Below are 15,456 nucleotides of genomic sequence, written 5' to 3'. Positions count from 1 at the left end.
AAATCAGAGGTGTACAGAGTGAACAGGAATGGTGACAGAACAGTTCCCTGTGGCGCTCCTGTGTTGCTAACCAAAACATCAGACAGGAAGCTCCCCAGCCGTACAAACTGAGGCCTGCCTGACAGATAGTCAGAGATCCAGGAGACCGTAGATGCGCTGACACCCATCCCCAGCAGCTTCTTACTCAACAAAAGAGGTTGGATGGTATTAAAGGCACTGGAGAAGTCAAAAAACGTGATCCTCACAGTGCTGCCACTACCATCCAAGTGTGAATGAGCTCGATGCAGCAGATAGGCGACGGCATCATCCACACCCACATGAGGCCGATAGGCAAACCGAAGAGGGTCCAGACTAGATTTAACCTGTGGTCTCAGCTGTATCAGCACCAGTCTCTCCAGTACTTTCATAACATGTGACGTTTAATGATAGTGAGTAATATGACGGGGGTGTGGGGGTGCGGTGGCATGGCAGGTTTGTCCAGGTCCTGCTCTCTGGTTGGCCTGGGGTTCCAGTCCTGCTTGGGGTGCCTTGCAACAGACTGGCGTCCCCTCCTGGGTGTGTAACCTCCCCCTCTAGCCTTGCGCCCTCTGGTGCTGGGTTAGGCTCCGGCTCGCCGTGACCCCGCTTGAGACAAGCGGTTTCACACAGTGCGTGTTGTAACGATCCGGCTAAGCTAATGAGTTAGCCCAGATCCTCACGTGGATTCCAGAAAGGCGTAAAAGTATATAAATCCAGATGGACACGGACAAAAGGACGCTCTTCTTTTTAATATCTTGTGGGAAACTATGGATAACATATTTCACACAGCTGTCCTTACAATAAAATAACCAACATTAAAGCAATCTCCAAAACGTGCGAGGCACAAAAGGGTGTACACGGCCACGTATATCAGCTTGCGCGCCCGGGAGCCAGCAACGAGGGGGCGGAGCAACCCCTTAGTCTCCACCATGATACGTCATCATTACAGTGTGTGTGTGTGTGAGTGAGAGTAGTATGACAGGTCGCAGCCAGTTGGCACCAGATCCCATCCCTCCAATGACAGGTAACCAGCAGCAGGTGGTGTGGTCAATAAGGACAAAGACTCAGATGCTGTGATTTAGGTTCTAGAAGTTCTCATGTTGGATCCTTCAAAAAAACTCCTGAATTAGTTCCATAAGATGATCTGTCTGCAGGATAAATCTGCAATTCACTTTTAATTCCCACTTTTGTCTGGAAGTGAGTCCAGGATGATACTGGCCGCTCTAAGGTTTCAGGTTGCGCTGTGGCAGTAATAAGTCACGATCATTGTTGTTAATTGTGTGTTTCTTGAATTTTGCTGCGACAGAGAAATGGGACTCATTCATTCGAGAAACAGAAGACATCAACACGCTGCGGGAGTGTGTTCAGATCCTGTTCAACAGCCGATATGGTAAGACGAGCCTTCCTTACTTTAGACCACATGTTCACCTCGTCCAGGTGTCAGATCATCGGCTATTATATTACCATACAGAAATATTTCAGTATTTGAATTAAGCTCAGTAGTTACTTCACTTCAGCCCCATATTGGATGTAGAGTATTAACTTGGATGTGTGTGTGTGTGTGTGTGTGTGTGCGTGCGCATATGCAGTACTGTAATTCCATATACGCTATACTCACGTGTTATTTATGTATATGTGTATATAGTGCGTACAGTGTTTGTATATAGGTGTGTCTATACTTACATATATATGATATATGCGGTGCTGCTTGAAAGTATGTGAACCCTCTGTGTTTCTATAATTTTACCACGAAATGGTTATTTAATGGGAAGCCAGCTTTCTCATTTGATACAATAGGTGAGTAATGACCAGTTCTATATGTTGCATTAGAGGAAATCATGCATGTAGTAGAAACATGGAAGTAGTGCAGGTGCAAAAATAACTGAATCCCAAGTTATATATATATATTACACACACATATAAATCCATATATCCTTCCTTCACTATCGTCCCACATTTGATTTCAGCTGAGGCGTTGGGTTTGGACCACATGGTTCCCGTGCCGTACCGGAAGATTGCGTGTGACCCAGAGGCGGTGGAGATCATCGGGATCCCGGACAAGATCCCTTTTAAGAGGCCGTGCACGTACGGAGTGCCTAAACTAAAGCGCATCCTGGAGGAGAGACACAAAGTCCGCTTCGTGGTAAAGAGGTAAACGTGCGCTTGCTGTCCCGCCGAAGCCGGGTCGTGCGCTCAAGTGGCTTTCGTGTAGATATGAATTCCCTACCAAATCGATTCCCGCTAATATGAGCAAGACGGCTCAGTCGGATCCTTACCGGGGTAATGCGTACTTTTAAAAAAAAAAAAAAAAAAAAAAGAACAGCAAACCAGTTCCGGGTTTTTCATAAGCAGCCAGAGAAGTTCCAAGAGTATTTTTGCCTGCAGAGAGGCTTCTTTTTATTAAAGTTTGGGAGTAATTAAATACAGTTGGGCTGCAGTTATTTTTTCTTCTAAACTGGGACAAATGCGTCAAACAATAAACCAATAAAGCTGAAATTTCATAATAAAATCATGAACAGAGCCATCTGACGGTGTCACTTAAGGACAAAGCATAGCGCCCTCGATGTTGGAGCATTAATATTTTATGTTAAATTCCCATCTTATACCCGCTTGGGCTGTAACACCCAGTTTGGCTTTCAGTCTTAAAGTTGAGCTTAAATCTCCAGCCCCCCCCCCCCCCCCCACCTTTTGTTTCCCTGGTGAAGCTGTATTTTTTTTTTACTTAACAGTCACAAACACTGCAGGAGAAGCAGCTCCCGAAATAGAATGGGGATGTTTGTCTCCTTTACAATGGTGACCATTCTCTGCGCTTTCATAACAAAGGGCGTCCGCCGTTGGCCAGCTTCCGACGGGACAGCGTTCCTCCGCTTTTACTTGAAACTAGAGGGCGCTAGAGGGACTCTCGTGATTTTGCTCCTTGGGCGGGGCATCGGGGTGAAAATGTGGGACTGGGGGAGTGTGGGGACCTGGGGTTCTGTGTGTGACATGCAATTACTGCACTCAACCTATTTCTTTTCTTACAGGATGTTTGACGAGAGGATTTTTACAGGTAACACCTTTGAAGGCTTTCGAACTACGGTATACTCCCCCCCCCCCCCCCCCCCCCCCCCCCCCCCCATTTCGGTGGTTCTCAAATGTTTTGGGTCGCAACCCTTAGTACAGTCCTGTCTTGGACTGGGAAGCTTAAGGGCTGCCACACGCACTATTGGTGACCAGTTATTTTTGATACATCGTGTTACGAATGCGTAAAAATCAGAATTTTTCATTTCACTAAAAATAATTAACGAATAAAAAGCACATTCGGTAATTAAGCTCAGAACACTAAAATCACAGTGCTATCTGTTCTATCACATTCAGAAAAGTGTTACTTACCAGTGCACGAGTATTCGAAGTGAACACACTCAGATATTATTATATTCAGTATATATGGATGCTATATTATGCTCATCTATTTTCCTATTACTATTTCAGTAATCCATTATGTGTCATGTTATTTTCTGAGTGTCTGTGGCCCTCAAGAAACCCTCACAGTCCTCATTTGGGTCACATCCATGGCTTTTTGGAGCCACCGTTTTGGATTTTCCTCTTTCCCTTTTGAAATACCTTAATAATAAATAGGCCCAGTCAAAAGTTTGAGTACATGTGGGCATCCTGAGCAATAGCTGCATGGGATGAACTGGACACAATGTGTGGAAGAAAAGTATCCCGCAGGTGTTCTGCAGCTCTGGGAACTGTTGCAGAGGAGCTCATTTCCTCACGAAACTTGTCACCCGAACGTCTTGTGAACAAAAACCAGTTTCCAAGCGTATTCAAACTTTTGAGTTGTTTTCTATGAATGTCATAAATTGTTTTGCTGTTTCCTCTCTCTGGGTTCATTACTGCAATGATTTAGGCTATTATACCCTACTCCATGGTACAGCAGTAGGACCCACTCATAGTGTTCTTGCATTACTTTGGTACATTTCTGTTTTTTCCATTTAGCAGACACTTACAACTCCGAGTAAACAAAAGTGAATTCTACAAAAGATAAGGGGTTATAGATGCAGATGTGGTTGTTAAATCAGAGTCAGTTGAATCATAGTCATTCAGCTGCATTTTGAGGCTCTTCTTGCATACAAGGAGGGATTCAGCAGTTCTGAGGGAGAGAGGGAGCTCATTCCATCATATCAGAGCTAATACTGAGCTGCAGTTAGGAGATCAAAAGAGAAATGGGTCCATGCAGTGGCTCCAATGCAGATAAAATCTCTACGGCTCGTGATTTGACTTCTGGTGTTTTGTCTCTTTAGCGGCTGGGAAGATGCCCAAGGAGGAGGCCAAATCAGAGACGGTGTCCCCCTCGGAGGATGGTTTCCCAGAGACTGCAGGGGTGCAGCCGGTCTCACTAGAAGGGGCCAACAACGCTCACAGCAGCAGGTCAGGCTACTGCTTAGGTTCTCCTGCGGGGCGCTGGCGGAGCGTGCATTCTTTACCAGCACCCCGATGAAATGGGATTTTTAAAAATTTTACAGCAAACAGATCCATCGCCATCGTTTTAGCTTTAACGGAAATTCCCGTTCTCAAAATGAAATTGTGTTGACCTTGTGCCCTTTTGTGTTCTTCCAGATCCACCAGCACTTGCGTGAGCCCCTTGGCTGACAGCGAAGCAGGTTAAAACTTTTGTTTTACAGTCTGCGCTTCACAGTGCCTTGTTACCTGTGAATATTGCACACGCGCACACCTGAAATCGAGGTACTGCGGTTTGAATACACCAGCAGCGTTGCGTTCCAGTTGCTGCCGCGCTTGACACCTGCTCCCTTTTCCAGGGCCTTCCGGAGATTGCGTCCCGTTGAAAAAGATTAAAACCGAGCCACCAGATGGAGAAATCATTCAAGTGACGGTACCAGGTGAGCCCTTTGCACACCTGTCAGACATGCAGCAGGATCCTGCGGCCTTAAGATAGAAATCACATTGTAAGTTAGGTTTATATTAACTAAATTAACATGGGGCAGCAGGTGGCGTAGTGGTTAGAGCTGCTGGCTTGCATTGGGAAGACCAAGGTTCAGATCACACCTCCTGCCATAGGACTCTTGTCTTGTGGAGAGGTGGGATCTATGTGGAGTCTGCATGGGTTTCCTCCAGGTGCTCTGGTTTCCTCCCACAGTCCAAAGACGTGTTATTCAGGTTGATTGGCGGCTCTAAGTCACTCCGAGTATGTGTGTGACAGAAAGTGTGTGTTCCACTGATGTGTGGATGAGTGACCCAGTGTAAGTGGTGTATCTAGCAGTGTAAGTCACCGCAGTGAATAAAGTGTGTGGGCTCATGACACTAAATAGAGTTCAGTGGAAGTCGCTTTGGAGAAAACCGTCTGCTAAATGAAGTAATGTAAGTAAATAAATAATTTTTATTGCAGAAAATTACTGCTGATTTTGTAACCTTCAGACAATCAGCCTGATGGAAGAAGCAGTCTTTCTGTTTCAATCATGTAGTTTTTGGAATTGGAAAATTTGAATGAAATGCGGTGTTTTTGCTTTATTGCCGTGTATTGATATTCGGTTCTTTATTTGCTTAGGAACTGATGAATTTTCTTATTAATTCATATTTATTATTATTAATATTTGGCTCTAAATTCAAGTTTCTCAACTATGTGCAACCTTGTCTATTCTCGCAGATGCCAGTGTCACTGCGGAGGAGTCGGGCGAGTCTCCGGCCGACGCCGCGGTCCCCGACACGCGACGTCCCCCTGAGCTCCTAGCAGGTAACTGTGGCCTCGCTGCCCCTCTGCTTCGCCAGGACACAGCGGCGCCCTGAGGCCCCGGCCAGCGGTCTCCCTCCCTCTGTTAGGGAGGCTCGTTACTCACACACGTATGGACTCTTTTCGCAGATACTTCCCTCCTTGCCCAAAATCCCATCTCCGAGATTTCTCTAGAGCCCCAAATCCCAGAATCCCACACGGTTTCTGCCCCTTCTCCGCATCAAGGGTGACCTGCTCTTTCTGCAAAAGCACCATCAATATTTACCCACCTCCAGCTGTCCCACTTTTATCAACTGCAGATTTTTTTTTTTTTTAACCTCACTATATTTTAGCATATTGAGATATTTATACACTTACCTCTGAGAACGTGTTTGTAGAAGATTTTATTTTAAAATGACTATTTTGCTGAACATCTTTGAAGACGTTAAGCTTGACTTGTGATTATACAGCTCTATAAATCTAAATTCAATAAAAATGGGAGGCTTGGGGCTAAAAATTGATGGAATCTTGCTTCTTAGGAGCTGTGCTAAATAACCCACATCGTACTGTGTTTTAGGGTCAAGCCTACTTCTCGAGAGCAGACTTTTTCTTTCATTCTTCATATTTTGACGCGTAATCTTGTGTACGGCTAAAAAAGGTGTGCATTTGCAACAGGACGTTTTTGTATTTTAGGGTTACTTTCTTTTACGTGTGAAAGCCAGATTTAAACGTCACAGTCAACGAACAGTGCATGCCAATAATAAATAATAACGATAATCAGCTGCAAAGCGCACATTGCAGTGGTTACAAGACCTGGGTTTGAATCCCAGCATCCAAAAGTACCCTTGAGCAAGGTATTTCCCTAAATTGCTCCAGTAAAAATGACCCTGCCGTACGAATAGGTAAATCTGTGTAGATAGCTTGGCGTTGTAACGCGCTTGGGAGAAAACTGTAGGATAAATGAGTGAAATTAAATGTAAACCAGTGTATATCAGTTCTTTAGGACTTAGCTGCATCGTGAGGGTTTCATCAGCCCAAATCCCGACTCAGACGCCATGTAGAGATGGCTTGCACCGCTCACTCACGCTGTGTTTCATTCTTTGGACTCCTTTCAGAATGCCCCACACCCAGCCTGGTAGATTTAGAGAACCGAAGTCCCAAACCCACGTCCCTTTTTTTTTTTCCCCGCCCCGAAATGTCAGTGCGAAGTTAATAAGAACACTTGAGGATATCCTGTTTCTTTATACAGATGGGAGCAAAAAAAAAAAAAAAAAACCAAATTTTTACGTTTCTGAAACGTACGGTTACCAGTGGACGTAGTTGTTTTGTCCACAGCCGAAAATTTTATCCGGAAGTTGGATCAGGAGGGAAAACCCATGGCAAGAAATGGAAATTTTAGGCAATAAGGCAATATGTAAATTCAGGTGTTCATATTAAACTCTCTGTAGTTTAATTTGTGATTTGAAATGTTTTTTTTTTTAATCACAATTTGGCAACATGGATGAGCTGGTAAGTTGCGACATGTTGAATTACGTCTGCGACGCAGCAAAGCATCCTTTGCTGCGGGACTTTTTTAACCGGCAGCTGGACCTCTTGACGATTTCCACAAGTTGAAATCTTTTCCGATGCGACGCAGTGTACGCTGCTTAAACGCTGCGTTCTTCCTTTCAGCCGACGCGGTGTCGCCGAAAGCAGCACCGCATCTCCCTAAGAGACCCGTAGAAGGTAAAACGCAGAACATCCCTGAAACACGGGTGTCGTTCAGCCCTCGTTCGTTCGGTGAAGAACACCGATACCAGGTCATGTTGTCCATGATGGTCCATGTTGTGTTCTTCAGAGGACCTCGGGGAAATGATCCTTCGCCTCCGCAAGCAGGTCGAGAGCGTGTTTAATGCAAAGTACGGTAAGTCTTTTCTCCGAGTCCGCCGAAAGCCCTCTGCATTTATAGAAAAACGTTTTCCTAACAATTATACAGTCATTACCTGAGTCAATTAAAATAATCAATGAATACGATGAATAATTGAGTATTGTTTACACGCCCGATTCTATTTATCCACTTGATTTAACCAGTTCAAATTGGGGTTCGTTTATGTTTTGCACCTGCAAAAATCAGCTTATGCAACTGGTAATTACGCAGCTATTATGATTATGTCAGATGAGAAAGGCTGCTTTTCATTAAGTAATTCTGTTCAAAAACTAAGGCACGCGAGGGGTTCGCGTACTTTCAAGCCGCACTGTATGTCGCCGTTTCCCAACTATTGATCTGGGTTGGTGCCGGTCAACGGACCTCGCAGGGCAGGCCTCGTGGTTTGCAGAAAATGTTTTTGGTCCGTAACCCTGACAGTGACCGGGCAATGACCGTGTCTTACTCAAGGGTACAAGATCAGGGATGCTCCTCGTCTTTCACCGCAATTGTACCTGCTTATACTCTAAATGGTGCCTCCTCATGTGTGACCGTTTGCGGGGGGTCTCTCCCAACTACAGCTGAGGCACTGGGCCTCCCAGAACCCAGCAGGGTGCCCTACTCCAAGTTCCAGATGTACCCCGAAGACTTGTGTGTCGTGGGTCTCCCGGAGGGCATGTCCTTCCGCCGGCCCAGCTGCTTCGGCGCGGCGAAGCTGCGCAAGATCCTCGCCGCCAGCGGCCAAATCCACTTTGTCATCAAGAGGTGGGGAGCGGCGCTGCTTTATGCGTTATGAATGAAGGTGAAATTCAAGAAATTGCAGGCGCCTTGCCATTTTACAGTACAGCACAGCAAAGCTTACCTTGCAATATTGTAACACCGATTAGTCTGCAATACGCTTAGTTTGCAGCGTTGCGATATCGTTGAGCTCTGGTGCCGTTGCCGAGAATTTTAGTATTTACATTTTCCTTCCAGAATGAATCTGTTTCAAAGTGCGACATTGAATAAAGGCATTAATGTGCTTTTTTTCCCCCCCTCTTTCTAGACCAGAACTGTTAACCGATTCAGTGAAGCAGGAAGCTCCTCCCCTTCCTGCCTCTAATCCAAGTGGGTAAACCTTGTCATCTTATCCACAGCCAAAATCAGGAGCGCTTACAGACATATAAATAGGACCTTTTTTTACATTTAAAATATTTTCCACAATGAATAAAATCCAATGAAAGAACAAAGGTGATCATTACAAGTTGGGCATAATAATAATTAGTAGTTATTATTAGTATTATAGGGGGTGCGGTGGCGCAGCGGGTTTGACCGGGTCCTGCTCTTCGGGTGGGTCTGGGGTTCAAGTCCCGCTTGGGGTGCCTTGCGATGGACTGGTGTCCTGTCCTGGGTGTGTCCCCTCCCCTCCCCTCCCCTCCCCGCTCCAGCCTTGCACCCCGTGCTGCCGGGTTAGGCTCCGGCTCGCCACGACCCTGCTTGGTGTATGTGTATGTGTGTATTAGTGCTACTAGTAATTGTAGTAGTAGTACTGGTCTGTACCAAAATATCCATGTTTCTCCATCAGCAGACCAAGACTCCAAAGATAACATATTAGAAGGTACTGGGACAGCATCGAAAAGACCCGGTTACTCTGGTAAGACAAGCCAAGTGTTTTCCACATAAAATCCATATTCAGATACACAGTAACAACCGATCAACAAATATAAGTGCAAAGTATAGTCGTGCACCACTTAACAACGTTTCGCTTAACGACTCACTGCATATACGATGGTGGTCCCTAAGATTATAATGGAGCGGAAGTGAGCTGAAATAGGCGCTCGTACCCAACGGTTAGTAAAACGCCATTTAAAATTAAACAGATAAGTTGAAAATCGTTGTATCTTAAAAAGTTTGTGACTCAACTGTCCGTAACACGATCGACCAGCGAATCAACTTCGTGTAAGAGTGGAAGAAATGAGGATCTTGTCATTTATTATCATTTTTTTTCCACAGACAGTTTAGAGGCCAAGCTGTCCAGAATTGACTTGGCCAACACCCTACGAGAACAAGTCCAAGACCTGTTTAACAGAAAATACGGCGAGGCGCTTGGCATTAAGTACCCGGTCCAGGTGCCATACAAGCGGATCAAGAGTAACCCCGGCTCCGTGATCATCGAGGGCCTACCCCCAGGCATACCCTTCAGGAAGCCATGCACCTTCGGGTCCCAGAACCTGGAGCGGATCCTGGCTGTGGCCGACAAGATCTGCTTCACCATCACCAGGTGGAGCACGCCGTGATCTGGGTGTTTTATTAATTTATTTTTTGTTTGCTTCTCACTCAGTATGCCAATATTCTCCGCATGTTGTCATGTACAGCAGACCATATTACACTGCACAGTTCAATCATACAAGTAAAGTTCAAAACTGCAACTGGAACCTCATGATTGTTTTTTAAATTCTTTCACAGGCCTTTCCAAGGGCTTATTCCCAAACCAGGTAGGTCAAACCTGAATAAGAGCTCTGTGGGCTGTGATTAACAGTTTTCACGAAGACAGCTTGTTAGATATTAGCGTTATAGCTTGATATACAGAAGATGAACTGGTTGCCATGGAGAATAATTAACGCCTAGCGACGGATGTTCATCCAATACATTATTTGTGTCTTAGCACCTCGGCGGATCACCTTGTTAAAGAAGGCCTATGCCTCAATAAGTGGTGAGTATCCAACACATTTACCAGCTTACAATCAAAGTAATCTTTAATATTTTCACTAAGTACCAATGATAATTATGTATTAATATGATAGATAGTATAGTTAATAAAGTAGCTCACGACTTAAAGTTTTCTGGAAGGATCCCGTTGCTGTTGTATCCTGTTCCAAAAATGCCATGAACAATTAAATTACCCAGAGAAAACCAATAAGAAAATACAGGTAGCCCTCGACTTACAACATACGCGATTTAAGTCCACCCGGACTTGCGACAGCTGTCCCTTTAACGTGGTATTATTCGGGTCCCAATATTTGCTCGTAATGTCTAACAAACGACCGCTCGGTCGCGGTAGCTTTGGCTGCTGTGCTGCTACAAGACACCATATCTGCTATTGCTTGGCTCTCAGATACTTTTGGGTGCCTAATATCGGTCGCACTGCGAAACTTGTAGGTTACTCTTTATTTAAAAGGTAGCTAGTGAAACGGTGAATGTTGCCGTGAAGAAAACGCAAAAGACAACAGATTTAGAAATGAAATTGAAGGCAATAGTGCAGCGTGAATATGTAATTATAACACTGTACTGTGTTTAAAATACCGTTTTATATTAGTATTATTTCGACGTGAATAATGTGTGAAATCAGTGAAAAACGCATGTTTTGTATATCCTTATGCTTTGCGTAAGGAGGTTCGCAACTTAGGCCGAAGTCGGCTCACGGCAGGGTCGTCGGAACCGAACCCCGTCCTAAATCGAGGACCACCTGTATGCGATAGAGTCCAGATTATCCAATCTGTGATTATCCAGTCCGCTGGCTCATCTGGCCACAGCGTGTTAGAGCCGCTGTCTCTCTTTTCCACGACTGGCAGATGAAGAAGAGATCAATCGCATGGGAGAGAAGGTGATCCTCCGAGAACAAGTTAAAGAACTCTTCAACAAGAAGTATGGTCAGTTGTCCACTTACTGCCCTTCAAAGCTGAATTTCTGTCGAGTTTCTTGTAGCCGATTTTCGTCGCTGGGCGATCGTTGCCTGAAAACGTCTTTTTATGCACGAATATTGAATCTTCTGCAACTCACAATGTCTCTTTAGGAGAAGCTCTTGGCCTGGATCGCTCTGTCCTGGTGCCGTACAAGCTGATCCGCGGTAGTCCAGACTCCGTGGAAGTTTCTGGGCTCCCGGACAACATCCCCTTCCGCAACCCAAACACGTACGACATCTCCCGTTTGGAGAAGATCCTTCAGGCACGGGACAGCATCACCATAAAAATCAAGAGCCAGCTACAGTGAGTTTCTGTGTGGCCCACGTACCGGTTGTGCACGTTGCATAACTATATTTTTAATGTAAATAACCAGAAGAATGTTTATTAAAAGTTTTGTAGTTGCATATTGAGATATTGATTAAATGCAGAATGAAAAGATGGTCAGTTTGATAAATATGTATATTTTTTAATTGTATACAGGCCTTTTGCAGAAATTTGCACCCAAACATGTACTACAGGTGAGCTCAATATATGTTTGACAAATTTACAAATTTATCTTTTTATTCACTCTTATCCGGAACTGTTAAGCCAATGTGGCATATGACAGGTGTCATGAAGCGAAAGACATGAATAACCTTAGGAATTGATGACTCATTGAAACACTTAAGTGGCATGGAATTTATATTTATTACTTTTATTCGCTGAGCAAATGCTTTTCTGTAATGCGACTTACGACTCGAGTAGCTGCATGTACTGTCACGAGAAATACAAAGCTGACTAATAGACAGTGTGGTACAACTTTATGATGACATTAGGAGATCAGGAGACAAGTGGGTTTTTGAGATTCTTACAAAATGCTAAAAGGGATTCAGCAGTTCTGAGACACAGAGGGAATGCATTCCACCACAATGTAGCCAACTCTGCAGATTGTAGGTTTGAATTTCTAGTACTACATCTATTTTTACGTTTATATTCAGGGAAGGAAGGCTCCAGCAGCCGGCGCAAACGTAAAAGGGCCCCTGAGAGTGGTCATGTGATGACCTGTGGGGCGGAGTCTAGCGTATCCACCAATCAGATTCCTGTGATGGTAAGCAGCATGAACCATGGACCAGTGCTTTCCCGAAATGGCAACACTGCTCTAGAAAAAGAAGCCTTAAATGCATTACTCAGAATATCCACATTTTACTTGCTCAAATGTAAATGTTGCAGAAATTATGTCATTAATTGTCTTTGTTGTCTTTCTACAGCAATGGCCTATGTACATGGTGGATTACAGTGGAGTAAATGTGCCTGGGAAAAGCTCTTGGGAAACACAAATACTAGCAGATCCACCAAATATCCGCTGAAATGGAGGGAACATGGAGTAGTATGTCTTGTCAGTCCAATATTTATGACTAGGGCCCAGAATAGTTTTTTTTTTTTTTCCTTTCTTTTTTTTTTTTTTTTAAACAGCTGTCACTGTATTTCAGTGGGTTTTCCTAAAATGGTCTTTTTGGGCATCCCATGTTTGGCAGATAATCAGCACATGCACATGGCTAATTATAATACACACACACACACACATTGTCTGAACCGCTTGTCCCATACGGGGTCGCGGGGAACCGGAGCCTACCCGGCAACACAGGGCGTAAGGCCGGAGGGGGAGGGGACGCACCCAGGATGGGACGCCAGTCCGTCGCAAGGCACCCCAAGTGGGACTCGAACCCCAGACCCACGGGAGAGCAGGACTGTGGTCCAACCCACTGCACCACCGCGCCCCCCCAATTATAATATTTGGGATTAATTATAATTTCTTTTCCCTAACAATCAGTTTGACTATATTTGCGATCATGTATAGTGAAAATGTCACAATGCCAAATGTAGTCAAAATATCCAGATGCCTCTCTAATAGAGTAAAACAATATATCATAGGTACAATGCATAGGCTACTTTTTGTTTTCAACACGCATGACTTAAACAGAGGTGGGATTGCAGCATTTAGTCATTTATTAAGCATTTATGAATTGTCTTGATTCCATAAATATCCTTGATTATATTCTCACATTTCCTCTATATATCCTTCCTTCCTTCATATGTATTGAGACACCCATGTGTTTTTTACTGCTTGTTTTACTTTTGTCACCGCACAATATTGAGCGTGCAACACCCTCGCTATAAAATCGGCACGTTCTCAAAATGAACGATTTCATGTCATATGTGGGCTTGTCATTTTGTCGACGCTTTTGTGTAACATCAGGCATGTGGGAAGTGTTAACATTACTGCGAAAGTTCTCCTTTGCCCAATCGATTAACGTGATGATACAATCTTATTTATTATAATTTATTTTGCCAGCTAAATCCCGTTGAGATCAAATCTCATTTGTCGGAGGCACCTGGCCGAGCGCATTTCTTCCGCTTATTCGGCACTTGCGCTAAATATCTGCTTCGAAACGGTCGCTGCATCACTTTCCCTGCTGACACGACACTGAAATGTATTAAAGAAAAGAGGACGAAAAATATATGCGGGCTTTTTGTATAGTCACAGCTTCCGGTGCTCGTCTCTATAGAGCGCTTTCACTACAAAACCCACCTATGACAATGGAACAGAGGCCAAATGTATAGGCTAAGTGCTTAAGTGCTTGCGGTCAAAAGAAGGCTCGTTCGTGAGGATTTTTTCAACAGGGCACAAAAAAAAAAAAATACTAGAATAAACCTTTACATAATGGGTTTGATGGACACACGCTTGTTTGCTGTTTTACTGTTGTAAAAAGAAGATGAAACTGTAGCTCTGTGCTTAAAACACTAATTTACACAGGCTTTCTGACAACCTGCTGGACGTGTGGTATATTATATGCAGTTTAGTTAATGGAGTTCCAAATCCGAAATGCTCCCTTTCAAACTTTTTTTTTTTTTTTTTTTTTCCTCCCCCTCTCCTTTCCTGTTACAACAACTATTTGCTATTTTCTTAGGGTCCTTTTGCCTGGATCACTGCAAGAGGACTCTAACAGTGTATTTCTCTGCTGTAGAGGAAAAGGTCAGACCTTGTAGGTCAATTACTTTTCAGACACAAAACGCCTTTTTTTTTTTTTTTTTTTTTTTTTTAAATGATGCGGATGCTGGATAACATAGTTGTCGTGATTTTTGTCTATAGTAATACTCCGGATTTACACTTTCAGATGTGTGTATGACTATTTATTTATTTATTTGGGGACGCGTGCTGTTTATTTGCAGGGATGTGAAACGTAATGTTTTGCGGAATTCACCGAGTTAACAAATTAAATGTCTGAAAAGTGTGTCTACCAGACCTTTTTCTTTCACAAAAAAAAAAAAAAAAAAAAACTTTGTAGCATACCTTTGACCACATCAACAGCTACAGTTTGTAATTTGACAGGAAATTCAAACAGTTATTGATGGATTCATTATCAGCTGGATGTGGATAACTTCTGTCTGTGGATATATGCAGTACAAGTGTAACCTCATAAATAAGGGGGCATCACCATATCTCAGACACACACGCACATTTTCAGAACCGCTTGTCCCATACGGGGTCGCGAGGAACCGGAGCCTACCCGGTAACACAGGGCGTAAGGCTGGAGGAGGAGGGGACACACCCAGGATGGGACGCCAGTCTGTCGCAAGGCACCCCAAGCGGGACTCGAACCCCAGACCCACTGGAGAGCAGGATCCTGGTCCAACCCACTGCACCCTCCTATATCTCAGACAAATAATCATATTTTTATTCTTCCCTATAAGTTTTTTTTCTTTTTTTCCCTATTTTCGTAGCATATTCAAACTGTAACCAGTCATATTAAGGAAATGTCAATATGAATGTAATTTGATTTTAAAAAAAAAAAAGGTGAATGGTGTATGTTATCCTGTACATGACTGTCTCTCTGGATACACCAATATTTCTATGCTGTACCTTAATGCCATTTAGGCCTTTGAAATAAAATGTGTTGCCTTGCATTTTTATATACTTTGGCTGTATTGGTTGTGCAGAAATTTATTGGACGCGGAGCAGGAACAGGTAGGACATCGCAGGGTATAAAGAATGATGAGTCTTCGGAAATGGAGACAATGCAATGAAAATTTTATCCAGCAGAAAGTCATGTGACAATCGTAAGCCCGTTGCCTTATACGTGATTTCTGGAAAGAAAAAAGTGTACAAAGAGAAACATTCTTCA

General features: G+C 43.8%; 1 protein-coding gene across 4 annotated transcripts in view; it reads left to right on the top strand.

The window, feature by feature from the left end:
* Positions 1–14,616, top strand: part of gtf2ird1 (GTF2I repeat domain containing 1) — a 33,504-nt gene extending 18,888 nt beyond the window's left edge. For 3 of the 4 annotated variants that reach the window (XM_018742080.2, XM_018742081.2, XM_018742082.2), the window contains 20 exons: positions 1,325–1,408; positions 1,986–2,169; positions 3,042–3,067; positions 4,305–4,431; positions 4,621–4,664; positions 4,821–4,901; positions 5,666–5,752; positions 7,400–7,453; positions 7,566–7,631; positions 8,213–8,396; positions 8,677–8,738; positions 9,196–9,264; positions 9,624–9,891; positions 10,077–10,105; positions 10,276–10,323; positions 11,183–11,260; positions 11,404–11,596; positions 11,774–11,811; positions 12,271–12,380; positions 12,541–14,616. In XM_018742080.2, the coding sequence (XP_018597596.1) occupies positions 1,325–1,408; positions 1,986–2,169; positions 3,042–3,067; positions 4,305–4,431; positions 4,621–4,664; positions 4,821–4,901; positions 5,666–5,752; positions 7,400–7,453; positions 7,566–7,631; positions 8,213–8,396; positions 8,677–8,738; positions 9,196–9,264; positions 9,624–9,891; positions 10,077–10,105; positions 10,276–10,323; positions 11,183–11,260; positions 11,404–11,596; positions 11,774–11,811; positions 12,271–12,380; positions 12,541–12,639 (1,931 nt within the window). In that variant the 3' untranslated portion in view covers positions 12,640–14,616. The remainder of the gene's footprint in view (positions 1–1,324; positions 1,409–1,985; positions 2,170–3,041; positions 3,068–4,304; positions 4,432–4,620; positions 4,665–4,820; positions 4,902–5,665; positions 5,753–7,399; positions 7,454–7,565; positions 7,632–8,212; positions 8,397–8,676; positions 8,739–9,195; positions 9,265–9,623; positions 9,892–10,076; positions 10,106–10,275; positions 10,324–11,182; positions 11,261–11,403; positions 11,597–11,773; positions 11,812–12,270; positions 12,381–12,540) is intronic. The other variant, XM_018742084.2, reaches the window with a different exon arrangement.
* Positions 14,617–15,456: the final 840 nt, after the last annotated feature.

The sequence above is a fragment of the Scleropages formosus genome, chromosome 25 (genome assembly GCF_900964775.1).
Source record: "Scleropages formosus chromosome 25, fSclFor1.1, whole genome shotgun sequence".
Classification (NCBI taxonomy): Eukaryota; Metazoa; Chordata; class Actinopteri; order Osteoglossiformes; family Osteoglossidae; genus Scleropages; species Scleropages formosus.
The sequence above is the reverse complement of the archived record's forward strand: the minus strand, read 5'-3'. Positions and strand labels throughout refer to the sequence as shown.